Raw genomic sequence first — 24,139 nt, forward strand, 5'->3', positions numbered from 1 at the left:
AGTCACAGGGGAGGGGCGGTGCCTGGCGGTGTCAGTCACACGGGAGGTGTGACAGGGGCCGGTCTCTGGGTGTCCCAGACGGCCGCCGATTGGTGGCGACAGCTGTCCGTCAGGCCGGGGCGGGGCCACAGGCCCGTCATCAGCGGGGGCGCTTTATTTACCCCTCCCTAGAGATGGTCCCGCCTAAGATGGCGGCCGGCGGCCGGGCGGGGCTCTGAGCGCTGCTGGGGCCACCGCCGCCGCCGTTCCGCCCGCGGGGCTGGGGCCGCCGGAGGGCAGCGCACCGCCCGGCACGGCCCCGCCGCGGCCGCCCCGCCGCGCACGGTGAGGGAGGGCGGGCGGGCGGCGGGGACTGCTGAGGGGAGGGCCGGGCCGGGCCGGGCCGCGGGCAGTGTGAGCTTCCCGCCCGTCCGTGGTCCTCCTGCCCCGGGAGGCCCGAGGGGGGAGAGGGCTGTTCTGGGGACGCTCGGGGGAAGTGCCGCGGTTCCGTCGGAGCTGCTCGCCCCGTTTCCGATTTAATCCATAACGGAACTCCCAGAGAGAGTCTGTGTTCCTGGGGAACCACTAAAAATGTCTCCCGCCTCATCAGGTACTCCATAAAAATCTTTTATGCTGAATGGTTATTTGAATAGATTATCAAATGCTTTTCTGAGCTAACCTCTTAATCCAAGAGTTACACTAAAATGAGTACAGATTTTAAGGGTATTGAGAGAACTGTTCAGCAGGTGGAGGTTTCTCCTTTAGCTCCTAACAAGCTCGTGCATGCGTTTGTGTATAAGGTACGTGTGCAGATAACATACATCTCCTCTAAAACCAGAGCCCGTCGTTGCAGGAAGCCATAGGGTGTGGATGTTCTTGCATACACACCTTCTGCCCTGCACCAGAAGGGTCAGGTTATTGGTGTGCAGACTCCTTTACAGTCTTGCTTGGCCAGCGCTGGAATTGAGCTGTCGGAATCGGGCTGCGGATGTTAGCAAAATCACCCAGGAGTTTCGCATAGAAGTTTGTTGGCAATCTAAATCGATGCGTGCAAAGGAAAATGCAAGTTAGGAAGTTATTAGGAAGAAATTCTTTGCTGTGAGGGTGGTGAGACACTGGCCCAGGTTGCCCAGAGAAGCTGTGGCTGCCCCCTCCCTGGCAGTGTTCAAGGCCAGGTTGGATGGGGCTTAGAGCAACCTGGTCTAGTGGAAGGTGTCCCTGCCCATGGCAGGGGGGTTGGAACTAGATGGTCTTTAAGGTCCCTTCCAACCCAAACCAGTCTGTGATTCTAAGTTTGAGAGAGAAGAACATGCCAGAAACTTATTACTTGACTAACGTGCTTTTTGCAGTCCTCACCTAGTTTTCTTCTAGTAATTTTTCCATGTTCTTTGCAGCTTGACTCTAGATTTTGTAACTGTGACTTTCGCTGTAGTTAGGACTTGTTTTCTCAGTGCGGTCGTTTCTCCTGAATGCCTTGTTGATGAGATGCCAGTTGAATGGGGCCCAAAGACCTAGAAGATCCCGGCAAGCTTCACAGAAAAAAGCATATTACAATAATAGGCTGGAGCTGGCTATGGGTAGTGGAACGATTCCTTACTCCAGGTGATTTGAGAGAGGACAGCGTCAGAGATCCTGAACCTTCATTTAATCGCACTCTCAGCAGGGTGCTGCTGCTCACTGTCCCTCTCTGTGGCTGTAGCACATTGCATGTGGTGTAATCAGCTTTGGGAGGAGAGCACTTGGTGGTGGGTGCTGTGGTGGTGGTCTTGCAAAATTCAGTGTCTCTAACAGTGAACAGCTGTTGCTAGTTCTTCACCGCAGTTCAGTGTGCTAAAGGGAGCCTGGCTTTGCTCTGGGGGGTTAAAAGTTCAAGCTTCAGCCACATATCAGTTAAGTCCCTCTGAATTCAGCTCCTCCTAAGAAGGAAACTTGGTTGTGGGTCTTTTTTATGTTTGTTTTATGTAGAAGAGTCTGAAGCTCTCGGATGTTTGAAGTGTTTATGGCAGTCCTGAAACGAAGTAGCCAGATGTCAGGGGAGAAACCTTTATGGCCAATAAAAATTCAAATTTGATGGGATGTGATTTTTAAACCCTTTGTAAAATATATTACGCTCCCATTGTGACAGCAAGCAAGTTTGCACTTTTTAGTGAATTTAACAGAAGCTTGGGAGTGTAGAGTCTAATCTCTAGACTCCAAAGCTGATCTGACAAGTAGATTAGTTACTCATCTGTCTCATCTGTCCTGACAGACTCTTCACATTTAAAACACGTAAAAGTGAAGTAGCATAAATAAAAAGAAGGGTTTGGCATCTGTATATGTGTGTTGGGAATATAAATGTAGGATGGGTACAAAGCACCAATAATGTAATTTTAATAGGAATCATATATTGTAAAGAGATGGATGTTCACTTATTTTTGTGCCTTCTCCTTGAGGATTACAGCTTATTTTTTGTGTGTGCTGGAGTAACTCATCAAGGCTGATGGAAAGACTTCGAATGCAGAATTGAATGAAATCATGTGCTTATAAATGCAACATATGAAATAGAAGGCAGAATACATTTTAAATACCTCGGTAATAGGGGGAAAAATTAAAATATGTGGCACTTGATAGAGCTAAGTATATTCATCTGAAGACCAATGTACATGAGATAAGACCTCCAAATTTTGTTTGTGATTTTAGGTTAAAAGGGAAACATTAGTGGAGTGGCCTGTTCCTCATTACCAAAAGCAAGAGGCTAGTTTTGGGACTGTGCTTATGATTTTATGAGTGTGTTCACACTTTTGTTGGTCTTAGTGGTGGGGTGTGTACATGCTTTTATTACCTTGCCATAGAAGCCCTTTTCTGTCTCATCTCGGACTGACAACAGAAACACAGTGCACTGAATAGAGTTGCCCTGGGTCCTTGATCTAACCCTTGAGACACCATTTGGAGTGTTCTGTTATTTATTACTGCTAAAGTATTTTCAATTAAACTGACATCTTAAATGCTAACTTTGCCTGGCAGATAATGAAACTCTTGTTTCTTTTCCAAGGAAGCTGACAGGAAAGGAGCCAACCATGAGAGGTCACAGGAATTTGTACTTCCTGTCTCCACAATTACTAACAAGTAAGCACTATATGATACTATAGGATGGAGGTAGACTTGGTTTCTGTTAATGACAGTTGTCACACAGGTGAGGAACACTCAGGTGGTTCCAGACAAGCCTCAGAAAGGGTGAGCTGCAAAGCCAGCCTGCAGCTGGAGGTGGAGGAAGATTACTCACCACCATCTAGTCCTGGGTGCATCCTGCTAGACCTTCAGTCCAACAAAAAATCCATATAGAACTGCAGTGCGAAGAAGAGGAGAAACTGAAACTTACTATCAGAAGTGTAATTCAGGCAACCCACCAACTTTGACCTGTGGCGTGTTATATATTCATATATTTAGAATGCTTTTCCTTTGAACACTCTGAGGAACCTCAAGAAGGGATAAATTAATGAGGATGATGAAAGCATCATTCATGTTGATGCTTTTGAGGAGGAGGAGGATGAGGAGGACCTGGAGCCCATCTCTGGAGATGCTTTGATTATTTCCTTCATGGTCCCTGTGAGGAAGACCATTGTTTGCTGGCGTTACGCCTTTCCTTGGCAGCTGCAAGAGGAAATGCTGCCACTGTATCAGGTTGGAGTCAAAAAGAGATGTGGAAGAAAGCCTTCACGCTGCCCAGCTACTGCATTGCAGTAAGAAACGTCTAAGAATCTGAAATTTGGAAAAATTATAATAAAAATAATGAAAATCATCTGAGGGTTTTTTCCTAGTTTGTGAGAATTGGAGTGACGGTTCTTTTCCTGCAAGGTTCGCCATACTAAGCAGCATGTGGGTTTCTCATGGATTCAAGGACTGTCGTTAAAGGAATGTTGCTAATTTATATTTTAACTGCCTAATCTGAAGAAACTGAACTTCTGCTTCCTGTGCTCTCAAAAGTAGCTCACTTTTCTGTGTGAAAGGAGTAGGTACGTTTCTTTTCCTCACCTTCAACTCCCAGCAGAGTAGTTTCTGGTTTCATTTTATTTCTAGAGAGATCTGTGAGATCACAAAAAAGCAGAACTTGAAGCATTTTTATATTCCATTTTTGCATGCTAGTAATGGATGCTCTTGTTCATTTTTAATATCAGTTCTGTATTTGCTGTTAATTGTAGAAGCCCGTTTGCAAAAGTGAGAGTTTTGTTAAGACAGCGAGATAGCTGTCCAGTGTGCAACATAACTGCAGTGTCAGGAGCAGGAGCAATCTCTGTGAGGTTACACGGTGATGTTGGAGAGTAGTTTCGACTGCAGGAAGCACAGAACTGGTCAGTATGGTAACGGGAGGGGACAAATGCAGAGCGCTGAGGGGACTGGGTCAGGGACCACTGGCTGTAGTTGAACAGAAGCTGTTGGGAGGTTCCCAACAGTGCTCCTGCGGGGTTGGAGTTTGGATGGCTCCTGTTGAACAGTAACGTTAATGATGGGAATGTGAAAATGGACTTGTGGGAATGAAATGTGCGGACAGGGAGTGTGAACAGGAGGGAGGGCTGCAGAGCCACAGAAGAACGCGAAGTCTTCTAGAGATGGCGGAGGGGAAATAAGGAACATTTTGCTTCAAATTGGTGGGTTATCAGCTATAAGGGATGAAGGAGAGGGGCTTGAGAACGCCTATGGACTGTGATTGTACTGTGGCTTTGAAAAAAGGCAAAGGGGATCTGAGGATGTGTCGGGCAGAGGACTTCCACTAGGAATAAGGAAATAGTGCTGCTGTGAAAGGCCCTGGTGAGACCTCGCTGGAGATACCGAGTGTAGTTCTGGGTGCTCAGCATGGAGAAACGCTCATTAAAGTTGGAAGTGAGGCACAGAAGTTGGAGACATGGAGGGAGCCTTCCTTAAAACAGCAGAGCCTGAACGTGAATCCAGTCGCCACCAAACTTCTGTGGGAATTTGCACAGTTATTGCCATTGCAGAGGAAAAAGGAAAAAACACCAGTGACTTGCTGCAGGCTGGAGCTGGGGAGAAGGCTCCAGGGCCCCGCAGCGCTGGGGCTTCAGGCGAGCTTCTCCGCACCTCAAACGGGCGCCGGAGCCGAGAGGGGGGGTCCCGGCCCACCCCTGCCCAGCGGGGCTGGGGGTTGTGGGGGTGGGACAGGCCCCTGCGCCACGAGGGAAAGTGGGGCTTCATTCTGCCTGCAGCAAAAAAAAAATAAATTCTTTCTTTTAATTAATTTTTATTCATTATTTTTAAGCCTTCATCGTGATTTAAATATCCTCCCCTTATGGAAACCGGGCAGGCCTTTGCCAGGGAATTTGCTGAAGCCAAGCAGCGCTGGCCTCCCTCGCAAAGTTTTCTCTCCAACAAAGGAAAAGGCAGATAAGGCAGCTGGGGAGCCAGCGGTGTGCTGCTGGGGGTGCTCAGCCCCTCGCGGGAGGTGAGGAACAGACCCTGTCCTTACGCACACGTTATTAAATTAATGGGGACAGCTGAAGCTGGGGGGGTGACTTGAGCCATTCTGTCCCAGGCAGTGCCTAGTGAGGAAGACTAATTCAGGCTTGTTTTCTGTATCACAGCAGAAGAAAGCACAGCTTGTGTCTCAAAGCTGGCCTGGGATGTGAATAAGACCTTTCCCTTAACGCATGTTGCTATAGTGCCTTTATAACTACTTAAACCTACTGAAACTAAATAGACAAGCTTTATGTACACGTGGAAATACAGAAATATGTACATTTTTACAGATATGTGTGTTTATATATCTATTCAGAGAAATCTTACCCAGACAAAAGCAGTTAAGAGGAAGTAAAGAAACAGTGGGAGTGAAGGGGATATGAAACGTGGGCGTGAAGGAGAGGGTGGGGGTTGGAGGAGCAGCCAAGGTATCCATCAGGATGGGAAAAATGCATTTTCTGAGCTTACACTAGCAATTCAGTGTGAATGCAGGTTTAAACCAGGTGAGCGAAAGCTCCCTGTGGAGCTGCTGTCAACAGAGGCTGCTGGGACAAATCTAGAAAACCTCTTGCGAATCCATGCGTTGGTGTGGCATAAAAGAAAACATCTTCTTCACGAGAAAGTTTGTGACTCAGACGGGTATTTCTGACCAATTAGCATTGTGCATATTTTCTGCTCGTGAAGCTGGTCTGCGAAGGGAGTTTACCCAGAGAATTTGAAGCTGTTCCAGTGGGCCAGCTCTGGAGGATTTCTAGCTGTGCTTTGAAGCCTGTGAGGACGATTATTAAGCTTTCTGGACAGCTCTTTCATGCCTTTCCTTGCATATGTCTTCTTTGCATGGTGCTAGCTGGTAGTGGCACGGGGACCCCAAATATCCTCAGGACAGTTACAGTAATGCTGGTCAGGATGGGAGGCCAAAGGTGCTCCCGAGCTCTCCAGACCTCCCTTCCATATGTTGCTTCTGTGTTTGGCTGTTTGACTGACACAGTTTCTGCGTCTCACTGCATTATCTAACTAGTTTCTGAAAGAAAACACTTTGTGACTGATGCTCCTGTTAATATCAGAAAAATCACTGATGAAATGGGTGTTTTGTTTTCTAGGGAGGACAGTAAAGAGAGCTGAGAATGAGATGGACTTACCATGAAAGCCCTGAAGCTCTTGGTATGCGCATCATCGATGAGCTGCAGATGAACACAGTGTACGCCTCAGAGGATGGATGGCAATGTGGACTGGGACTCTGAGAATAACATTTGTGACACAGGTGAGAAGCATTCAAATTATTCCAGAAAGCCCACTAAGCAGGTGGGCTACACATCTAGCCTTCAGAAGGAGGTAGACATGAATTACTCGCAGACATGCAGTCCTCCTCATAACTCTGCTGGACCTTCAGGTAAGCAGGAGCTTCCTGCAGAGTTGCAGTGTGAAGATAAAGAAACCTATGAGACCTACTACCAGAAGCGAGGTGAGAGTACTGCTGGGGTGTTTGTCCCCTCCAGTACCAACTTTGACCTACAGGGTGAAGATAAAGATTTAGAGCTCTGTTCCTCTGAGCGGTCCAAGAAACCACGGAGAAGAGTACGTGACGATAATGAAAATACCATTCTTGCTGACGTGTCTGATGAGGACCTGGAGCCTGTCTCCGGGGAAGCTTTGCCGTATCGGTGCAAGAAGTGTGGTTCCTCTTTCCAGGGTACGAGCGAGCTGCAGGAACATAAGCGAACTCACCTTGTGGAAAACCTGTACCGATGTCCAGTCTGTGCCAAAGAGTTCTTCCGCGCGGCAAATCTGCGAATGCACAAGCTCATTCATTCTAGTGACCGGCCTCACAAATGTCCAGAGTGTGACAAGGGTTTCATTCGCACGGCCGATGTCTGGAGGCACCTACGCAACGTGCACAAGATAGAGCGCTCCATGGTGATCTTGGGAAACGGCATGGCTAGGAACCCGTGGTCGATAGTGCACCGTAGCCAGCAGACTGTTGAGTATACTGATCAGCCTTGTGCAGAAAACCAGAAGTCTGAGGAAGGCGACTATAAACCTTATGCCTGTCCAACGTGTGGCAAAGGTTTCGATAAGCCTAACCTGCTTTCCAAACACAAGGTGACCCACCGGGAAGGCAAGCCCTATAAGTGTCAGGAATGTGGCATGGCATTCGTCCAGCTGCTCAGGCTGAAAAGGCACCAGCAGACTCACTGTGGGGAGCGGCCCTTCTATTGCGAGGAGTGTGGAGGGACGTTCACCCGGCTGGCATCGCTCCAGCGCCATCACCGCATCCATACTGGAGAGAAGCCCTACTCTTGCAATTACTGTGGTCATTCCTTCACCGAGTCAGGTACCCTACGGAGGCATGAGCGCACACACAAATTGGACAAATCTTAATTCTTAAGCTCGCTTGTGATTGTGGTCTCCTTGGTTGCTTCTTACCTGAACAAGGCCTGTTCAGCTGGGCTGGAGAAAGCACTCCACTGCATGCGCTCTGACCAGTCCAGACCCATTTCCCAGCAGTGGCTGATAGGGAACGCTACATCACGGGGATCTCTGGAACTTGTACTGATAGAGATTGCACTCACTGGCTTTAAACTGCCTTTGTATGAAAAAATAACCTAATTACCACTGAGTAACGAAATGTGAGACTTGTGAAGACTGAAATCACTCACATGTACTAGCACTGTCTCAGTTCGCTGAACTGATGATGCATCAGCTTGAGCTTTTTGCAAGGATGCACGAGCTATGGGACTTCTCTCTGCAGTCTTGGTCACTGGATAAATTGGCCCTGCCCTCTCGAGTGTGATGGCTCTTTGGCACTGGGTTTAGAGAACTGTTGTTATAGGTCTTTGCTAAGTCCAAACAGTACAGAGTTGTCCCTCTATCCCTTCTCTCCTTATATTCTGCTGAGTTTTTCTTTCTGTTACTTTTTTTTTATTTGGAAGGGAAGTATCATGTTGGTTATTTAAAAAAAAAAACAAAACAAAACAAACCAACCACAAACCAGTTCCTTAATAAACTCAACAGTTACCAGCTGAATTTTGTAAATGTTTCTATCTAAGCGAGTACCCATCCCTTTCGTGTGGTTAGGTGAATGTCTGTGAATAATGGAAAGAGAGTTTTATTTTCACTATGGCAGTGCATGTTCTTGGGGTGAGGGATTTGAATACATTTGTGTCTCTGATGGAATCGTGCACTCTAAATCTGTCCAGCTGAGTATTACATTGAGAACACAAAAGTCAAAGAGCAGGAGAAAGACCAAATTTAAGCCACCTTTGCTACTCATTGTACAGGAGTCGTCTCCATTTAAACGTTTCCTCACGTAAGGAAGCTTCTCATGACAAAATCGTGTTGTGTGCTCTGTGACGTGTCTGAGTACTACCCAAAGTGTCTGCTAGACTCTTCACTTTGATTTAGGTTCAAATTATTAGTGAATAAAAATTTCCTTAGAAACTAGCCCTGCAGACTCAGGCAGGTGCTGCCAAATACCCCAAGGCTGTAGCTTCCAAAGAGGTGTGTACTGCCTCAGTTATGGCAGTGGGGTTTTTAGCTTCAAAACTTCATAGTGACACTTAATCTGCTGTTAACCGCTGTGGTAGGAGCATCCAGTTTGTCCTTAAGTTGCAGCCCTAATTTCCTTTCCATGTCAGGAAGCTTTACTTCCTTTCCCCTGCCAGCTGCTGTAATTTCACTAATTTCTTTCTAACGCATTCTGCCTTTTCAGCAGGAAGTTGTGCAGCAGAGTGAAAGTAAAGCTTCAGGGTAATGTACCTTTGCATTTACTACCAAGCTGTTTAATGTAAAGCACAGATTGCACCATTTGTTTGCGTATTTCATAGAGTAAAAAAATGACACTTGCATTCCCCTGGATTTCTGTGCAGTTATGAAGTCCAAGCTCCGTGTCTCAGAACTTGAGCTACATGTGATGCTGTTTGTGGGTGATGGCTGCTCAGCACCTTGCATCCACGCAGCAGCTGAGCAGGTGTTTTACAGTTGTGGGTACTGTAGTGTTTGGTGCGAGGTCCTTGGCTCCGATCAAGCAACGCTTCAGCTTGATTGTGAATGGGAGACTAATTCTCCCAGCCTCACTAGTGGGTCCTTTTAATGTAATTCCTCAAAGAAGTCTCCAAATCAGGGAACTGACCGGCATCTCACTTCTTAGGGCTGTGTTATGTTGTCTCTGAAATGATGTACTTTTGTTACGCAGATATCTCTGCCGGGATGGCTCTGGACCTTGCACTACAGCTGTGAGTGAGACTTCTCCAAACTCCCCTCTGCAGGTAGTTCCAGAACGGTTTTAGGTTTCTGAAGGGCTTTTGACGGGGCCCCCTAGCAAAGGGTCGGTCTTATCTGAGGGCTGCTAGCCTCTCTTAAGAGGAAAGACCTTCGCATGGAAAAAATCCTGTCTGAAAGGAGGCTGTGGGTAAATGAGCTGCAGAGAGAGGCCATCAACGCTGTTCAGTGGGGACCGTGCTGTTCAACACAGTCTGAAATGACCTGGAGAGAGGGCAGATAGCGAGGTGACAAAGCCGTTCCAGAAGCTATCATAAATTAAGTTCCCACCCTCGTCTTCTAAACCCATTTTGAAGTTGTCAGCTGCAGTCTCCCCTTTTCAGCATCCTGCTTCTCCCTCGGGTACGCGGTGCTCTTGCTAGAGGGGGTTTTAATACCCAATTAAACCGCACCGCTACGCGCACCTTTACGTTGTGTGACTGTTCTGCTTAGATAGCTGCAGTAAATGGGAACGTCTAGTTATTCTGCTTTTTGGTGTTAGCGGTTGGTGGAATTTGTACCTGTAAGAACATAATGCTGAAAATGTTTTGAACAAAGATCTATTTAATGGCAAGAGTAAATGGTTGGTGAAATTAAAGCTACTAGGCTTAACTAAAAGGTTATTAAAAAGATACTTGCCTGGAAGGTTGACTTGCATATAAAGTGCTTGGATGTGTGAAAGGAGTAATTAAAATGTGTGATAGTTCCTGGGAAAAGGGTGTTGAACCCTCTTCAAAGAAACTTCCACTAACTCCTGTGCAAGCTACAGGAAATCCCTTGGAGCTTAATTTAACCCAGAGATCGTCACTTTTGCGCTTTACATTTTTAATATAAAGGTTTGGAAATCTCTCCCAGGCCCTGACACTCTCACGGTGTCAGTCTGAGTTGCTGATAGCCGACAACAGACGCAGCCAGTCACGATACGTAGCTGAAACAGGAGGAGAGAGAGTGAGCCAATACACCTGCTCTAGAGCATTGCTTCATTAGAGAGGCTTTGAAGTGTGTGGTTTCAGCAGAAGTCATTTTTCTTTGTTCAGAGTAGGCAGTGTATCTGTTAGCTCGTTTGTGTCTGCAAAGGCCATGGAAGAACCCATTCCTTCTGATGCTCTGCTGTGGAGAGGACTTGCTCTCAGGCCCTCATTGCCAGGGCGTTACGGGAAGCACTTGGACACAGGCACAGGGCTGGAGCTCTGAGCTAGGCAGGGGATCCCGATTGTGTGAGTACTTCTGATCACTGGGTGGTGTTTGTGAACAGTGGAATGTAGAATTACCCTTTGCTCTTTGCTAATTTCCCTGTCCCCTCACTACATCGCTTCTGCCCAACTCATTTCCATCACAGGAAAATTGTCTCAGGACTAAGAGGTTAGATTAGCTCTGCGCTGCAGACTGCTGGCCCTCACTGACCTGGAATCACCGGCCAGTCCTTGGCAGCTACAGTGCTATTTTCTTACCCTGTTAACAAAGGTGTTGCATGGTAAATACGTCCGTGCTTGTGGAGTATAGATAGAGCCCCTTGCACAAAGGAAAAGCTACTTCTGTGCAGTTTTTCTACTCCTCTGCATACCATCATTCTTCTCTTGTACTATTTGCCTTCTCCTGGTGCGGAGGAGTCTGAAGCAGAGGAGTCTTTGATGTAAACAGGGAGCACTAAGCAATCCCTCATTTGTCAGTTAGTCTGAGCAAAGGGCAGTGAAATCTCTGGAGCAGGCAGCTTTTATTTAAAGTGAGGCTTCATCATGTGATGATCTGCCTCTGATCTTGTAAAGTTTCTGTTGGCTTAAGGAGGCGCCACTGCAGTTTTCCTTCTTACAGACTGAAAACGAGCCGGGGCTGAGATCTCACCAACAGAACAGCAGATGAATAGCATTTCACTAGGATAACATACTGGAAGTAGAAAGGAAAACAATGTTTTTATTTTGGTGATCCCAGCTGCGTCTGATGCTTTGACGAGTGAGAAAATGGTGGGCCTGTGCGAGGTCAGAGTCATCTTAAAAGAGCAGCCACTGAATGGGAGCTAGCCCGTGAAGCAGGTGATACAGGTCTCTGCACCAGAGCGCAGCCCACCTGTAAATTCACTGTAGGATGGCTGTGCTGCCGAACTGCCCTCTCCTACAGGGGAACGGTGTTCTCCAGAGGAGGGTGTGCTCAAATGAATGTGCTCCTGCAGTTCATGTAATAGCTTTCCTCTTGTTTATCTGCAGAAGAAAATATCAGAGCTATCAACTCCTTCTCTCGTTAAGGGTTTTCTCTTAATTGCTGCTTACATGATTCAAATCTGAAAGCGGGAGGAGTGATTTGTTCTGAGGAGGTCTGTTTCTGTACAAGCTACCAGCACGCGTCTTGTTGGCTGCAAGGGACTCTTAAGGAGCAGGTCCCTGGGCTCAGAGCCATGCACAGGTGACAGGAAGGCAGCCTAGCCACCAGCTTGCCATTTAACAGCTATTCCCGATAACTGCCTGGCATGTCTTAAAAAGAAACATCTTCCTCAGTGCAGGGATGTTCTTTGTTGAGTGTGGTAAATTTTACCCCGAAAGAGTCAGTATGTTTTGCTGACCTGCTTGCCCAGCCTCTGTTTTCCTGCTTGAAAGAGGTTGTGCTAATTTTCTTCTTCCTCGATACTTTGACCGTTTTTTCTGCTCCTGAAAATACTGCTGGTGGTGTCGGCAGAGATGGTTTAGTGACTTCAGCGGGTTCTTTTGGATTGCCTGGTGGGTTGACAGCGATTTAGAAAGAGGAGTTACTAAAACCTGAGGTGTCAGCAGTTGTTAAAGGATTTGGTCTGGAGACTTTTGCTTGGTAAGTGGTGTGAGTGATGGATGACTTGTTTTCATTGTTTGGGAAAGGGAATTGGGAGAAGGAACAAAGCAGCATTCAGTCTTCCAGACCCCAAGATTATAGTGTGATCTAACTGACCTTCCTTGTGGGACCTCTTAGGAAGATTGCTAGCATGTGTGTCTTAGCACTTGCATTTAAGGAGCTCTTGGACCAGCTGTTAGCTAGATTTCATATTCATACCTTGTTGAAAAAGAAGATGAACTCGCTTGTAGACGTCTGTCTGCTGACTGTGCAAAATGGTTTGCCCCAGGAGCCTGAAGAAGGCATTGCCTTTTGCATTGAGAAGAGTCTGTACCCTGTGACGTGGTTCGGTGCAACCCCGTGGAAGTGCAGTGCGTGGAGAAGGCTGAGGTCCGTGTTTGTGACTGTGGTCCCACAGGTGGAACCCCTGCTGAGACAAGGCTGCCTGCACGCTTACTGCGAAGCCTCACACCAGCCTTTGCTTCCCACGTACCAAAACTCACCCCGAGGGATACCTGCAGGAAGACATCTGTGAGTAGTTGCAAGACCTCCTGTCCTGCGTCACTTCTGAACATGTGCAGATGCATAGTCCTTGCATACAGTAGTAGACACTGGAATACGCTATGCATCTGCACAAATACCTGGATTTGCTCAAGACCACAGCAGCACATGTCAGCTAAAAGCACAAGAGATTTTCTTTTAGACTGTTCATGGCATACATGAGTAGATTAGAGTATTTATTTCTAGTGTATTCACTTGAGATATAACAGCAGCTTTAAAATAGCTCCAGGACTGGGGAGTTCATGTAAACATAAAGAATATCCCCAATTTTAACTACATTATTTCCTTCACTGTTCACATACTATGACACAGCATCCAGTTTGTAATGATCAGACAGTAATCACTGCAAGAGTGAACCAAGGCAGACTCCCCCTGCCTGGACAGCCCTTGGCAGTTACAATACCATTCCAATACAAGCACATTTATTATAAGCACATTTATATATCATCACTTACAGATACATTTACATGCCTTCAGTAGCACAGCATGGCCAGGTGGTCTGGGACCAGGGCTTGGCTCTTCAGCAGGTTTTTACCACCTTGAAGGGCAGAATGAGAAATCGAGAAGCAACATCCCAGTGCTGCGGGACATCGTCCCAAAGCGCAGGGGGGTAGTGCTGGCAGCAATGGTGCTGTAAAGGTCTGACCCACTAAGGCAGCAAGATCAAAGACCCCTGCTCCTCTCCAAACTGGACACAAGGACAGCTCTCTTTTTGGATGTGCTCGCTCAAATTGATGTGATTTCGTGCTGCCATTGAGATGGAAGACAGTGAACTCTGAGTGAGGAAAGTAACTTGATCTGGTTTATTCATCGTCTCAAAAGGGGGAGGCAATTCTGGGGGGCTTTTAGCAATTTCCAGTGCAGAGCCTTGCTGAGTGCCTTGTGCACTCACCTGTCTTTTGACCTGACTTCCTTTTTATTTCACAGTTCGCTATAATTGGTTTTTTGCTTCTCCCATCAGGAAACACCCTTGAGGAGGAGTTTTAAGTGACTTTTCTGTCTTCTAAAGATTTGGCTGACTGACTGTGTACAGACCTATAAAACATGACCACCACCCCTGGCAGTGGAAATGGAGTCAGCCTAGCATGTGCCTTCCTTATTCTTCCAGACCAGTCCCCATCCCCTTCCTGGAAGAGCTTGCTTGCAGGAGGTTGGACAGGCTGAAGGAGAGCGATACAGGCTCTGGAGCAGCACACACTGTCTGCGGTTCTGGGCTTCATCCCTCACCTGCTTATCTTGTGAGGGAAGGGGATGCTCATCCTAAAACCACACAGAGCCCTGTTCTCCCTTCCAGAAGGTCAGTGCTAAACACCAGCCCAGGGTATACTCAGCCTTGCTCTGCATGGGAGACTAAAGTCTGGGGATACTCTGACTCGGGAAGCATCAGAACCTTTCCTATACTGTTGTTGTCTCCTGCAAACGAACCTGGTGTTGTGCTGGCATAGCAGGAGGGGTAGATGGAAGGGCCAGAGGCTGGGGTGCCCTTGGGTGATGGGCTGAAGGGTAAGCCAAGCATGGCTGCTGGAGGTAATGATGAGGGTGAGGATGAAGAGCATTCCAGGACTCGGATCCTGACCAGACTGGCATCCAGTGAGCAGGCACTTAATAAATATCACTCTTTTCTTTTAGCTTTGTTTTCTCACACGTGCCAGGGCCCTTGCTGCCATGAAGAGGTCGGCAGGGCACATCTGCTGTGTCCCCTGGCCATTCCTCATCTTTCAGGCCCACCTCTGCTCCCATGGGACAGTTGAGTAGGGGGTGAACCTTCCTTCCTGAACACTGTGTTCATGGAGTTGGAAAAACAGCTGGGAAGTCCCTTTCCAGAGGTGGCCAGCTGAGCTCTTGGGAGGAGCCGGCAGCGTGAGCCCTGTCTGCGTGAGGATGCTCCAAGGTGAGTTCCCATCCAGAGAACCCTGCCTGAGAGGCTCAGGTGCAGCTGGTACACCAGTGTAACTGGTGGGGAAGCAAATGATGCTGGACAGTAAGAGACAGCAAAGGATGGGATAGCAGCTTCATCGTGGAGCTGCTTCCAGGCAGTTGCTGAAAGACCTTTCAGGCAAGTGCTATAAACCAGAAAATGAAGTTCTGAGCCCTTCATGAGAATAATTTGAGCAGGGAGATCTGGCTGGCAAAATGTTGGTTGTCACCAAGTGAGGCTGGATAAACCAGGTACTGACCACTAAATATCTCTGTTGTCATTTGGAAAACCCTTGGGTTCTAGCATTTGGGGACACAGCAATAACTAGCAATTAATTATCAAGAAAGAAAGAAAAAAAAAAAAAAAAAAGCCAAAAATGCTTCTTGCCCTTTTGTTTCTCCCGGCAGGCGGTGAGAACAGGATGTTCCCAGCAGTAACTTTTTAATTATTTCACTACTGCACATCTCTCTTACAGTGCAAGTTAGAAATGTCAGTTTAATTTTCTTTTAATTGCCTCAGCTATCAGGTACCTGAGAAAAGCCATTTTTACCAACTGTCTAGTCCCAGTTCTTGGTCTCAGGAAGCAGCTTATTGCTGTGGAAACACTCAGTGCACTTCTGCTCCTGAGAGGAGAGCGAGGGGTGCAGATATTTTGCCTGTAATTACTGTGTCCAGCGTACTCTGTGTGGAAGGGTTGTGTTTTGCAGCACAGGAGGGTTCAGGCTTCAGTGTGCAGCATCTGGTGCTCAAAGAGGTTGGAGGACTTGGCGGAAGCCTTGCCGCAGTCGGCGCAGCCATAGGACCTCTCGCCTGTGTGGGTGAGGATGTGGTTGCTGCAGTTCGAGGACCAGGTGTAGGTTTTGGTGCAGAAGGGGCACTCGCAGGGGTGCTCCCCCAATGCTGCAGGCTTTGCTGCAGAGCTCGCAGGCATCGGGCTTGGCCCTGCTGTGCATCTCCAGGTGGCTTAGCAGGTCACTGGACTTCTTGAAGGACCACCCGCACTGACTTGTAGGGATACTCCTCCAAGTGGACTCCTGCAGACCCCCTGGCCCCATAGCCTCTGTGCTGGTGAGAACTGACGCTCGCCGGGTGACATGGCTGGAGCGGCCATCCCTGAACACCTCCCCAGAGTTGCTGCCCAAGGTCACTGGGGTGTCCTCGGCACCACAGGGCCCGGTGGCCCCGCCGTCCATCTGGGATGAGTGCTGCTGGCACAGGGGTTCCCCACAGCTGGGCTCGTCACCCAGGGCACGAAGGCTCAGCAGCACTTCAGCTTCTTGGCCACACCGTTAGCGTTGATGAGGGTGAAGGTTCTGAAGGCCTCACCTTCCTGGCACAGCACGTCCCCAGGCACGTACTCCCTTGGGCCATTCCCTGGGCTGCTGTGGTTGCTCCTTGGTTTCCTCCTCATCAGCGTTGCCGTCACCCTCCTCTCCAGGCGGTGCACATCGGACCCCCTTCCTCCCCGCCAGGCTGCCACGGGGGAACTCCTGGTCCAGGCATTCGGGGCGCTTCTTGCCTGCAGCAGGCATGAACGCCTCTAAGGCTTCTCCAGTCCTGGGGCCATTGCTGTAGGGGACGTGGATTTTGGAGCAGGAGGGGCTGACAGGTGTGAGGAGCAGAAAGCAACTAGGCAGCTGTTTCTTAATATAGCTGGTTTTGTCTTGGTTGCATTGATTTATGCCTAGATCTGATGTCCTTTTTCCTTCTTCTAATGTCTACAGTGCTTATTTGGAAGTGTGAATTTTTATTTTCTGCACTTTATTAACTATTTTCCTGCTTTTTAAAATACAGAACCACCAGGAAACAAAATGCAGACATTATTAATTACAGAGGCCTTGATGGTCTGCCAAGTTTCAGATCCAGTGGCTGCTTCTCTTGACAGCTAAGGAGCTCACATGTTACAGTGTCAGGGGAGCAGTAGCTGCTTCTTCCATTCCTGGAGGGTCCAGCAGAGAAAAGAGCTGTGTTAATGCCGAATCATGCAGTATAAAAAAATATGGGTTTAATAAAGGTCACCTGGCCACACAGAGCATTTCCAGAGAAAGAAAAATAGCAAGAGGGTAAGAAACCAAGGACAACATCTTGGAGCTGTGATGGTGAAGGTGGGAAAGCTGCCCCAACAGCCCCCCGGGCTGGCTCAGCAGAGCAGATGCCCTGCGTGCTGCTGGCAGCGGAGGTGGGCAAGCCAAGCTGCCTCCTGCCCCTAGGCATGGAGCAGCAGTGCAGCCACGTTTCTGCCCCCCTCTTTTATGCAGAGCACTTAAAGAGAATTAAAATCAGACCCTGACCACGAGCCCGACGCAGCTAGCAACCAGTGGGTTTGCTGTTTGTGGGACATGCAGTGCCGAGGAGGGGAGGTCTGGCCCGTGACAGTTTTATTTTCACCAGTGCTCTTTGCAATTTTGCAATTTTGCAAGCAGGTCAGCGGGCTCTGCCCTGCTCTCACGCGCACGTGTAAGATGTCCCAAGGAGCTCATGCTGTGTGAGGAGCCTGAAGAGCAGTGTGTATCTGCTCCCCGTGTTGCTGCAAGGCCGGGGAGGCGTGGGGAGGAGGGTGTCTGAGCAGCTGCTTCTCAGGAAGGCAAAACCACTTGCAAACCCCAGCAGAGACAGGGAGAAGCCCCATTCCTCTCACTGACAAGTGATGCAGCGAATTCCTCTTTGGGTGCTGAATTCCTCTTTGGGTGCTGGTTTACTAGCATCCCCCAGCACCCTTGCTCGGAGGCTGCTGGATCACATGAAGCCAGCTGGCTGAGCCTGGGCAAGCCTGCTGCTGACAGGGACAGCACTTGTGAGTGTTGGGAAATGCCAACGCGGCTTTTATCTGTTGTCTTGCTCCCCAAGGGGAAGGCTGTGGACAGTGGTGTACGTGCTGTCCAGCCCGCTGCTGCAGAGAGGTGGGAGAGCACCTGCAGGAACGCTGCTCATACACGTGCTGAGGATGAACCTCCTTCCCCGAAGTAGCTTTCCAAAGACCATAACCCACCCTCGGTCTGCAAGGTGATGCCAGGGGCGTTTGGAGGTCTCATTGCAGAAGGGGACAGAGCCCAGCGGCCTCTTGCCTCTGCCCTGAGGTCCCCCCACCCGCATCGCTCCCCATCACCCTCAGGCCTCCCCCAGCTCCAGCTGGCAGAGCCTCACCTCGATGGGTGAGCACGGGTGGGCAGCCGGCCCCCGACCCCGGCAGGAGCAGCCCCCCGGGCTCCCGTGTGGCAGACGAGGGGGGCTGGCACAGAGCATCCTGTGCAGGTGTGCCAGTGTCTGGCTCACCTTTTTGTGTCCAGCCGAGCAACTGCAGAGCCTCCGGAGGTGGGACCCCCTTCCTCACCCCAACCTTGCTGCCTGCATCGAAGAGAGCACTGACCGCCTGCTCGAGTTGTGCCTCCCACTGCACCTCCCGGAAGGCTTTTGCCTGCTCCTGGCTTTTAGATGCTATTTCCACGTCTGCTGGAGAGAGCCCCAGCACCACTAGAGCTCACAGGGGGCTTTTCCCCTGCCTTCCTCCCAGGACTTCATGCTGTGACCTTCAGTTCGTCTCCGGTGCGTTGTGCTAAATCCCTGCTTTTCTTCCCCTTCGAGACGTGTTTGTCGCCGTCTGGTTGTTCCTTGGTCACCGCACGAGCGGTTTCTCCCTCCCTGCCAGCCCAACGTGTGTGTTTCTGTCTCTCCCCAGTGTGGGAGCTTTCCCACAGGGATATTTCCTCACTGCTTCTCTTGCTGCCTGTCTCACACACACTGCTTAGCTTCCCCTTCCTCAGGGCAGGGATTGCTGTCTCCTCTCTGGCGTCAGAATCAAACTTTTCCCCTTGTATTGAGCTGACTCATTTCATAGGCAATCTCAGCTCCGAGGAGACTCTGCCTACGGCTGATTTATTTGGGATTAGTGGAAGCAGGCACACTCTGCTGCCTGCGTCTGGAGAGGGAACAGCCCCTTGCATCAGCACAGCCAAGGGCAGCAGAGTAGGGATGGGAGAAGCGGGGGGGAAGACGAGATTAGTTCAAGCCTGTGTCCCTGTCTTACATTATGAGACTGCCACCTGCCCCCAGGCCCACGTTCCATGTCACAACTACCATATTTTTTTTCAGCTGATTTTCTTTTTTACTATGTGCAGGATCATCCCTTTGAATCCCAAAGACAGCCACAAAGGGAAGATGGTCTTGGCAATGTGAAAAAGAAATGGAACCCCCTAAAAGTCCTGGCAACAGGTAGTATTTCAACAAAACCACAACAGAGCAGCCTTCAGTCCTGCACGGCTGATCAGGGCTTTGCAAATAATCACTGCTGATACAGGAATATGATCCTGCTGTCAGGAACTGGGGGAGCATATGGGAAAGGGGTAGTTACCCCCCGGGCTGCGCTCAGAGCATCTCGATGGTTCAGAGCATCTTGAAGATGGTCCAGAGCACAGTACTGGAGCAAACCACACCATACCAGCAAAAAGCATTTGCCAGGTCTTGGCAGCATCTCTGCGAAGCAGAGGGGTTTATCCTGGGTTGGGGAATAGTGGTAGGACTTGAACCTGTGGGGAACACTCAACACAAGCTGGGGGATGGTTTAAAAACCAGAGGGCAGGAGAAAGTCATGGGAAGAGATGTGCAGAGCGTGGAGGCAGGTGCAGCTCATTATGGCAAGAGGAGCATCATCACTGGGGCCAGCTGAGGCCCGTTTGCAAGCTACAAAGAGAGCAGGGCACAGGGCTGGGGCTCCCTTTCTAAGGCTGCCAAAAGTAGTGCCAGGCTGGCATGGTCCCCTGGTGACCTTGGCATTGCTGGTCCCCCTCCAGGCACGCTGCGTGTTTTGGGGTGTCTGGGGTGGTCCCTCCCCATGCACAGCTCCTTCCCTGCCCAGGGCAGGCATGCTGCCGTGACCAGCCTGAAAGAAAAGAAATATTGCAGAAGAAAAAGGTAATTCTGATGAATATCGCTTTCTCCTTCAGGATCTTGAAATGGGATAAATGTTGTCAGGGAAAAATACAACAAACTGTCCTCCCTGCTCAGCTCTGTGAGTAACGTGTTTTCCTGGGCTGATTTCTACCTACAGCGGAGCTCTGTGCTGAAGATGCAGCCAAGAAAAAGCCTTACGAGGTGCCATATACTCAGAAAGCACAAAGTCATACATACAACCTGGGTGAGAAAACGGTGATTTAAGAAGAAAAAGATGTCACAAAATCTATAGCATGCAGGTAAGTGAGTTTTTTAATAGTTTTCTTTGTCACGTCCTCCCTTTTGCCTTGAAGTCCCTGGACTGATCTGAGATCCACCAGGTATTTTCCCGGGTTACCAGTGCCAGGGTATGGGATAAACACTGCATTGCACACCCGCAGAAGAGCCATGGTGGAGGGGAGCCTCTTGTTGACTTTCAGCCAGGCTTTGGGGATAGTCCCCACCATCATGTAAGCAGCTAGGAAGGGGATTCCTCGTTTCCTCTTTGTTTTTTGCCTGCAGTGACCTCCAGCAATGTGTTACCATGCCATCTTCCATGACCCTGTCCCTCTCAAAGATCAGGGCAACTGTCAGCTTCAGTCTGTGTTGGTGACCTATAAACCCAGGCCTGCTTCTGGAAATCTCCTGTCTCAGGTGGGTAATCTCAATTATAAACCGCACAGCCTCTTAGGAAAGATCAGCCGAGAAGTATTTAACAAGTATAGCTGGAAACCCAAAAATAAAGGTTAAACTTCTGAACTGCAGATAATTACCACTGTTCTCCTCCCTTTGATGGCATCTTCTATCTTAAGCTGTAGAAACAATATGAAGATGCTTTAAAGTTTAAAATGAGTGAACGTCTCTTGGTATGGCTGTTAAAAAAATAACATCTTTGTGTTTCCAGTTGATGAACCCCAGGCAGAGGGAGCTGGAGGTCTGTGTTCCCATTCAGTGGGTAAGTCACCAAGAGCCAAGGGCAGAGCTTGGTGCCAGGGTCTTGCTCCGTGGTGGTTCAGAGCGATGAGGCTGGTGCTTGCAAAACTGGGCAGTTGGCAGGGGACACGGCCCTGGTTTGGGTCACTGCTCTGCCATCCCTGTGCTGCTGGGTGGTTGCGTGTTCGTTAGCCACAAATGAGCGTACCAGCCGCGTACACAGCCCTTGAGTAGGGTAGAGCTGGAGGTGCTGGGTGGGACCAAAGCACAGCTGGGCTGGAGCTGAGAGCCCTGTGCTGCCCACAGGGTCTGGTGCCAGCGGGGCACCTGCGGCAGGCGGCTCTGTGTGGAGGTGGTGGCATGGGTGCTGCCCCGGCGCCTGCGGGTCCCCTGCGAGCAGGGATGGAGGAGGGCCAGGCCTGGGTGGCAGAGGCGAGCTGGCGTGTCCTGCCTGGCAGCAGGCAGCAGATGGCAATGTCGCCCTGCGAGAACCGCAGGGACACAGGTAGATGCTGTGCTGACAGCTTGGGGACAGGGGACAAAGGGCCCCCCCTGGCAGCGGGTCCAGCTTCTTTAGCAGAAGCTGGAGAGTTGCAAGCACTGTTGGGTGCCTGGTAGAGGTTCTCCTTGGCTCCAGGCTAGGTCGGCTCCCTGTTCCCCGTGGCCACCCAGGCAGGAGGGGTGAGCGGGGGGGGCAGGCAGGGGCACCCCTTTCTGCCTGCTGCCCTCCCGTCCTGCCTGGCAGAGGCTGCTGTGGGGCTGGTCACACTTGGAGTAGCCCCAAGATGTAAAATAGCCCAGGCTGGCTCTTGCTGGGCCTTGGGGGGTGTATAGTTTTGCCAACTGGGGAAACTGAGGCAGGGAGCGCGCCTGTGACTGGGTACTGGAGACACTGTGGAGCTGGTCGCCTGTTGTTTTTAGCAGGGGTGTGAAGCTGCTCCCACAGCTTGGTGGAGGCTTGGTGTGGCTGGGACAGGAGCTCTGGCGGGGTGTCATGCCTCCTCTCCCCAGTTCACCCCGGTGCCAGCGGGTATTCTCAGGGAGCAGCAGGCTGCGGGGCTTGGATGGCCACATCTCCTCCCTGTGCTCAGGGGCCGCTCCTGTGCCCCGCAGAGCCCTGGCAGGGTGGAAAGCCAGCCGGGCTGTTCCCTGCAGCTCTCACTGCCTGGCTTGGCCGTGTCCCAGGGCCATAGGGCTGTCCCAGAGCCGTACCTCGGGGACTTTGTGCGGCCGTGCGCTCTCTATCTGATGGGAGGAGAGCCAGTGCTGAAAGAGTTTTCTTCTCCTTTCATCTGAGCGGCTCCATCCCACCCTTTATCAGGCAGGGCTGCTGAGCTCAGGGAAACGGGAGGCAGGCTTCCGAGCAGTGGCCGTGGGTTTTGCTGACTGCTCAGGCTAACAACGTGCTGGTGACTGCATCAGTGGTACAGAAAACAGGGCATCAGCCCTGGGTGCAGGCGGGAACTCCTGGATGCTCCCACTGCAAGTAACGTCGGCAGCCGAGGCACCTCACCTATGAAGGAGAGGCCAGAAGGTGCTGAGAAATAATTCTGAGTTGCCAGAAGGTGTATTGTGGGTCCCCTTGGCCTCTCCATTGCCTGGCTCCAGCACATGTCATCTTGATTTGGGACCAAGCTGTTCCCCTGGGCGCTGAGGCACTGAACCGCACTTACCAGGGCCGTCGCCCGCTCCCTGAGCAGGAACGCTTTGAATCAGCACAGGGCCACGCCGCTGCTGAAAAACAAATTAATTTCTCCCAGCTGAGCGCTTCTGATTCAGCATTTCTCCTGCCAGCACTTTACAGTGGGTGTGAGATAACGAGACGATACTGAGCGCAGAGGGGTGGCAGTTGTCCCGGCCGGGTATCTCCTGATGAGGTGCAATACAGAGATAGGGGCTGTGTGCCCTCAGCACGCCGGGGCCAGAGGTGGGGTTTGCCCAAAGGGTATGCGGGTCATGGAAACAGGGATGGGTCCTCGTGGTGCCCCTGTCACCAACCCTCGGCTGTATCCCTGGCTCCATGCTAGAGGATGTGAGTACCTTGGAAGGGGCTGGTTTTGGGATGCTCCTTAAAAATAATTAAGGCTTTAGGCTAGAAGGTATCAGGTCTGTGTGGCCTGAGCCTAATTTCTTCCTCTTAGGAGAATTTGTGTGGCTCTGTGTTCTTCTTGGGTTTACCTAAAGCATGGCATGGCCAGGCTCCACTGCAGTGGCGGCTGCATTTTGGGGGAAGGAGGAGTGTCCTGGGCTGATACATCCATGAAATACCACAAACGGTGCTTGTGAGAGAGAGATCAGACTGAGTGACAGGTCCTGAGAGAGGCACTGAGGTTTTCAAGCTGGGCTCTGCGTTGATGCTCTGTGTGGTTTCATGTGCTCCTCCCCTCTGAAATTATGCTTTGGTTTGCAGGAGAGACTTGACTTTTCACGTCAGCCCTTAGCTGAGACACTTGGCTGGGCTGGAGGAGCACCAAGGAGACCGAGGCACAGTGCGAAGGCGCAGAGGTCTTCTCTGTCCAAGAGGATGGTAAGCGTGGCATGGAACAAGCAGGACTGATGGCAGAGGGGGGGTGTGGGTACCCAGAGAAGGGGACTGGCAGTGCTAGAAAAGCCATGGCTAGGAATGAGGACGAAGGAAACCCTGCCCTGGAATCAAGTGCAAAACTGAGCCAGATCCTTCTCCGCTTGCTTTGTGTCCTGATCACCTAGAAGTTGTGGAAAAATTAATGGAGAAGGGAGAGCAATCAAAACTTGAATGCATTGCATGTTAGTGGTGACCTTCCCTGCAGTGGAGATAAGGAATATGCAGTCTTTGCAGTCAGGGGAAGGGAGCCGCTTTCAGTCCAGGACCAGGAGATGACTATCTAGCTGGACATTGCCTGGGCCACGTAAACCTGCTGGGGGTCAGATTGCTGCCAGCATTATAAACCTCTATCATTCTCCAGATGCCAATAGGCCTTATCTCTTAAAGTGACTCTTATTAACTAGGAGTGGACTTTGCTGCCTGTGTTGTGGCCTTTAAACCTCACTTGAGGTTCTTCAGCCTGGAATTGGAGAGAGTTTGACAGGGTGAAGGAAAAGAAAATCAAAGTGGTTTCTTCCAGTGTGAGCTGCTCTGAGCCATGGGTGTCCTGCCAGCCCCGTGGCTGGGTGCTGCTTCAGGAGCAACTCCAGGTTTGCTCCGGTGTGATGGCAGGGATCCAGGGTGGTCTGGGGGCTGTGCCAAGCTCCTGGCTTCCTCTGCGCTGGAGCAGCCCAGGTCCATCACACCTGCAGGGCCTCAGTAGGGCTCTACCAACTCCAGGCAAACCAGCTGGGATG

The 24,139-nt window shown here is 50.2% G+C and overlaps 1 protein-coding gene across 15 annotated transcripts in view; it reads left to right on the forward strand.

Annotated features, from left to right (window-relative positions):
• The first annotated feature begins 219 nt into the window (after positions 1–219).
• The window catches only part of ZNF648 (zinc finger protein 648), a 46,077-nt gene continuing 22,157 nt past the window's right edge, over positions 220–24,139 (forward strand). For 7 of the 15 annotated variants that reach the window (XM_068416907.1, XM_068416909.1, XM_068416910.1 and 4 more), the window contains exons 1-9: positions 366–589; positions 3,011–3,084; positions 6,528–7,759; positions 9,620–9,692; positions 19,075–19,168; positions 20,004–20,145; positions 20,408–20,539; positions 20,790–20,840; positions 23,229–23,345. In XM_068416907.1, the coding sequence (XP_068273008.1) occupies positions 6,640–7,759; positions 9,620–9,663 (1,164 nt within the window). In that variant the 5' untranslated portion in view covers positions 366–589; positions 3,011–3,084; positions 6,528–6,639 and the 3' untranslated portion in view covers positions 9,664–9,692; positions 19,075–19,168; positions 20,004–20,145; ... (1 more) ...; positions 20,790–20,840; positions 23,229–23,345. Of the gene's footprint in view, positions 325–365; positions 590–3,010; positions 3,085–5,230; positions 5,414–6,527; positions 8,452–9,619; positions 9,693–19,074; positions 19,169–20,003; positions 20,146–20,407; positions 20,540–20,789; positions 20,841–23,228; positions 23,346–24,139 lie in introns of those variants that run through there. The other 8 variants (XM_068416911.1, XM_068416900.1, XM_068416912.1 and 5 more) reach the window with 8 other exon arrangements.

The sequence above is a fragment of the Nyctibius grandis genome, chromosome 21 (assembly GCF_013368605.1).
Source record: "Nyctibius grandis isolate bNycGra1 chromosome 21, bNycGra1.pri, whole genome shotgun sequence".
NCBI lineage: Eukaryota > Metazoa > Chordata > Aves > Nyctibiiformes > Nyctibiidae > Nyctibius > Nyctibius grandis.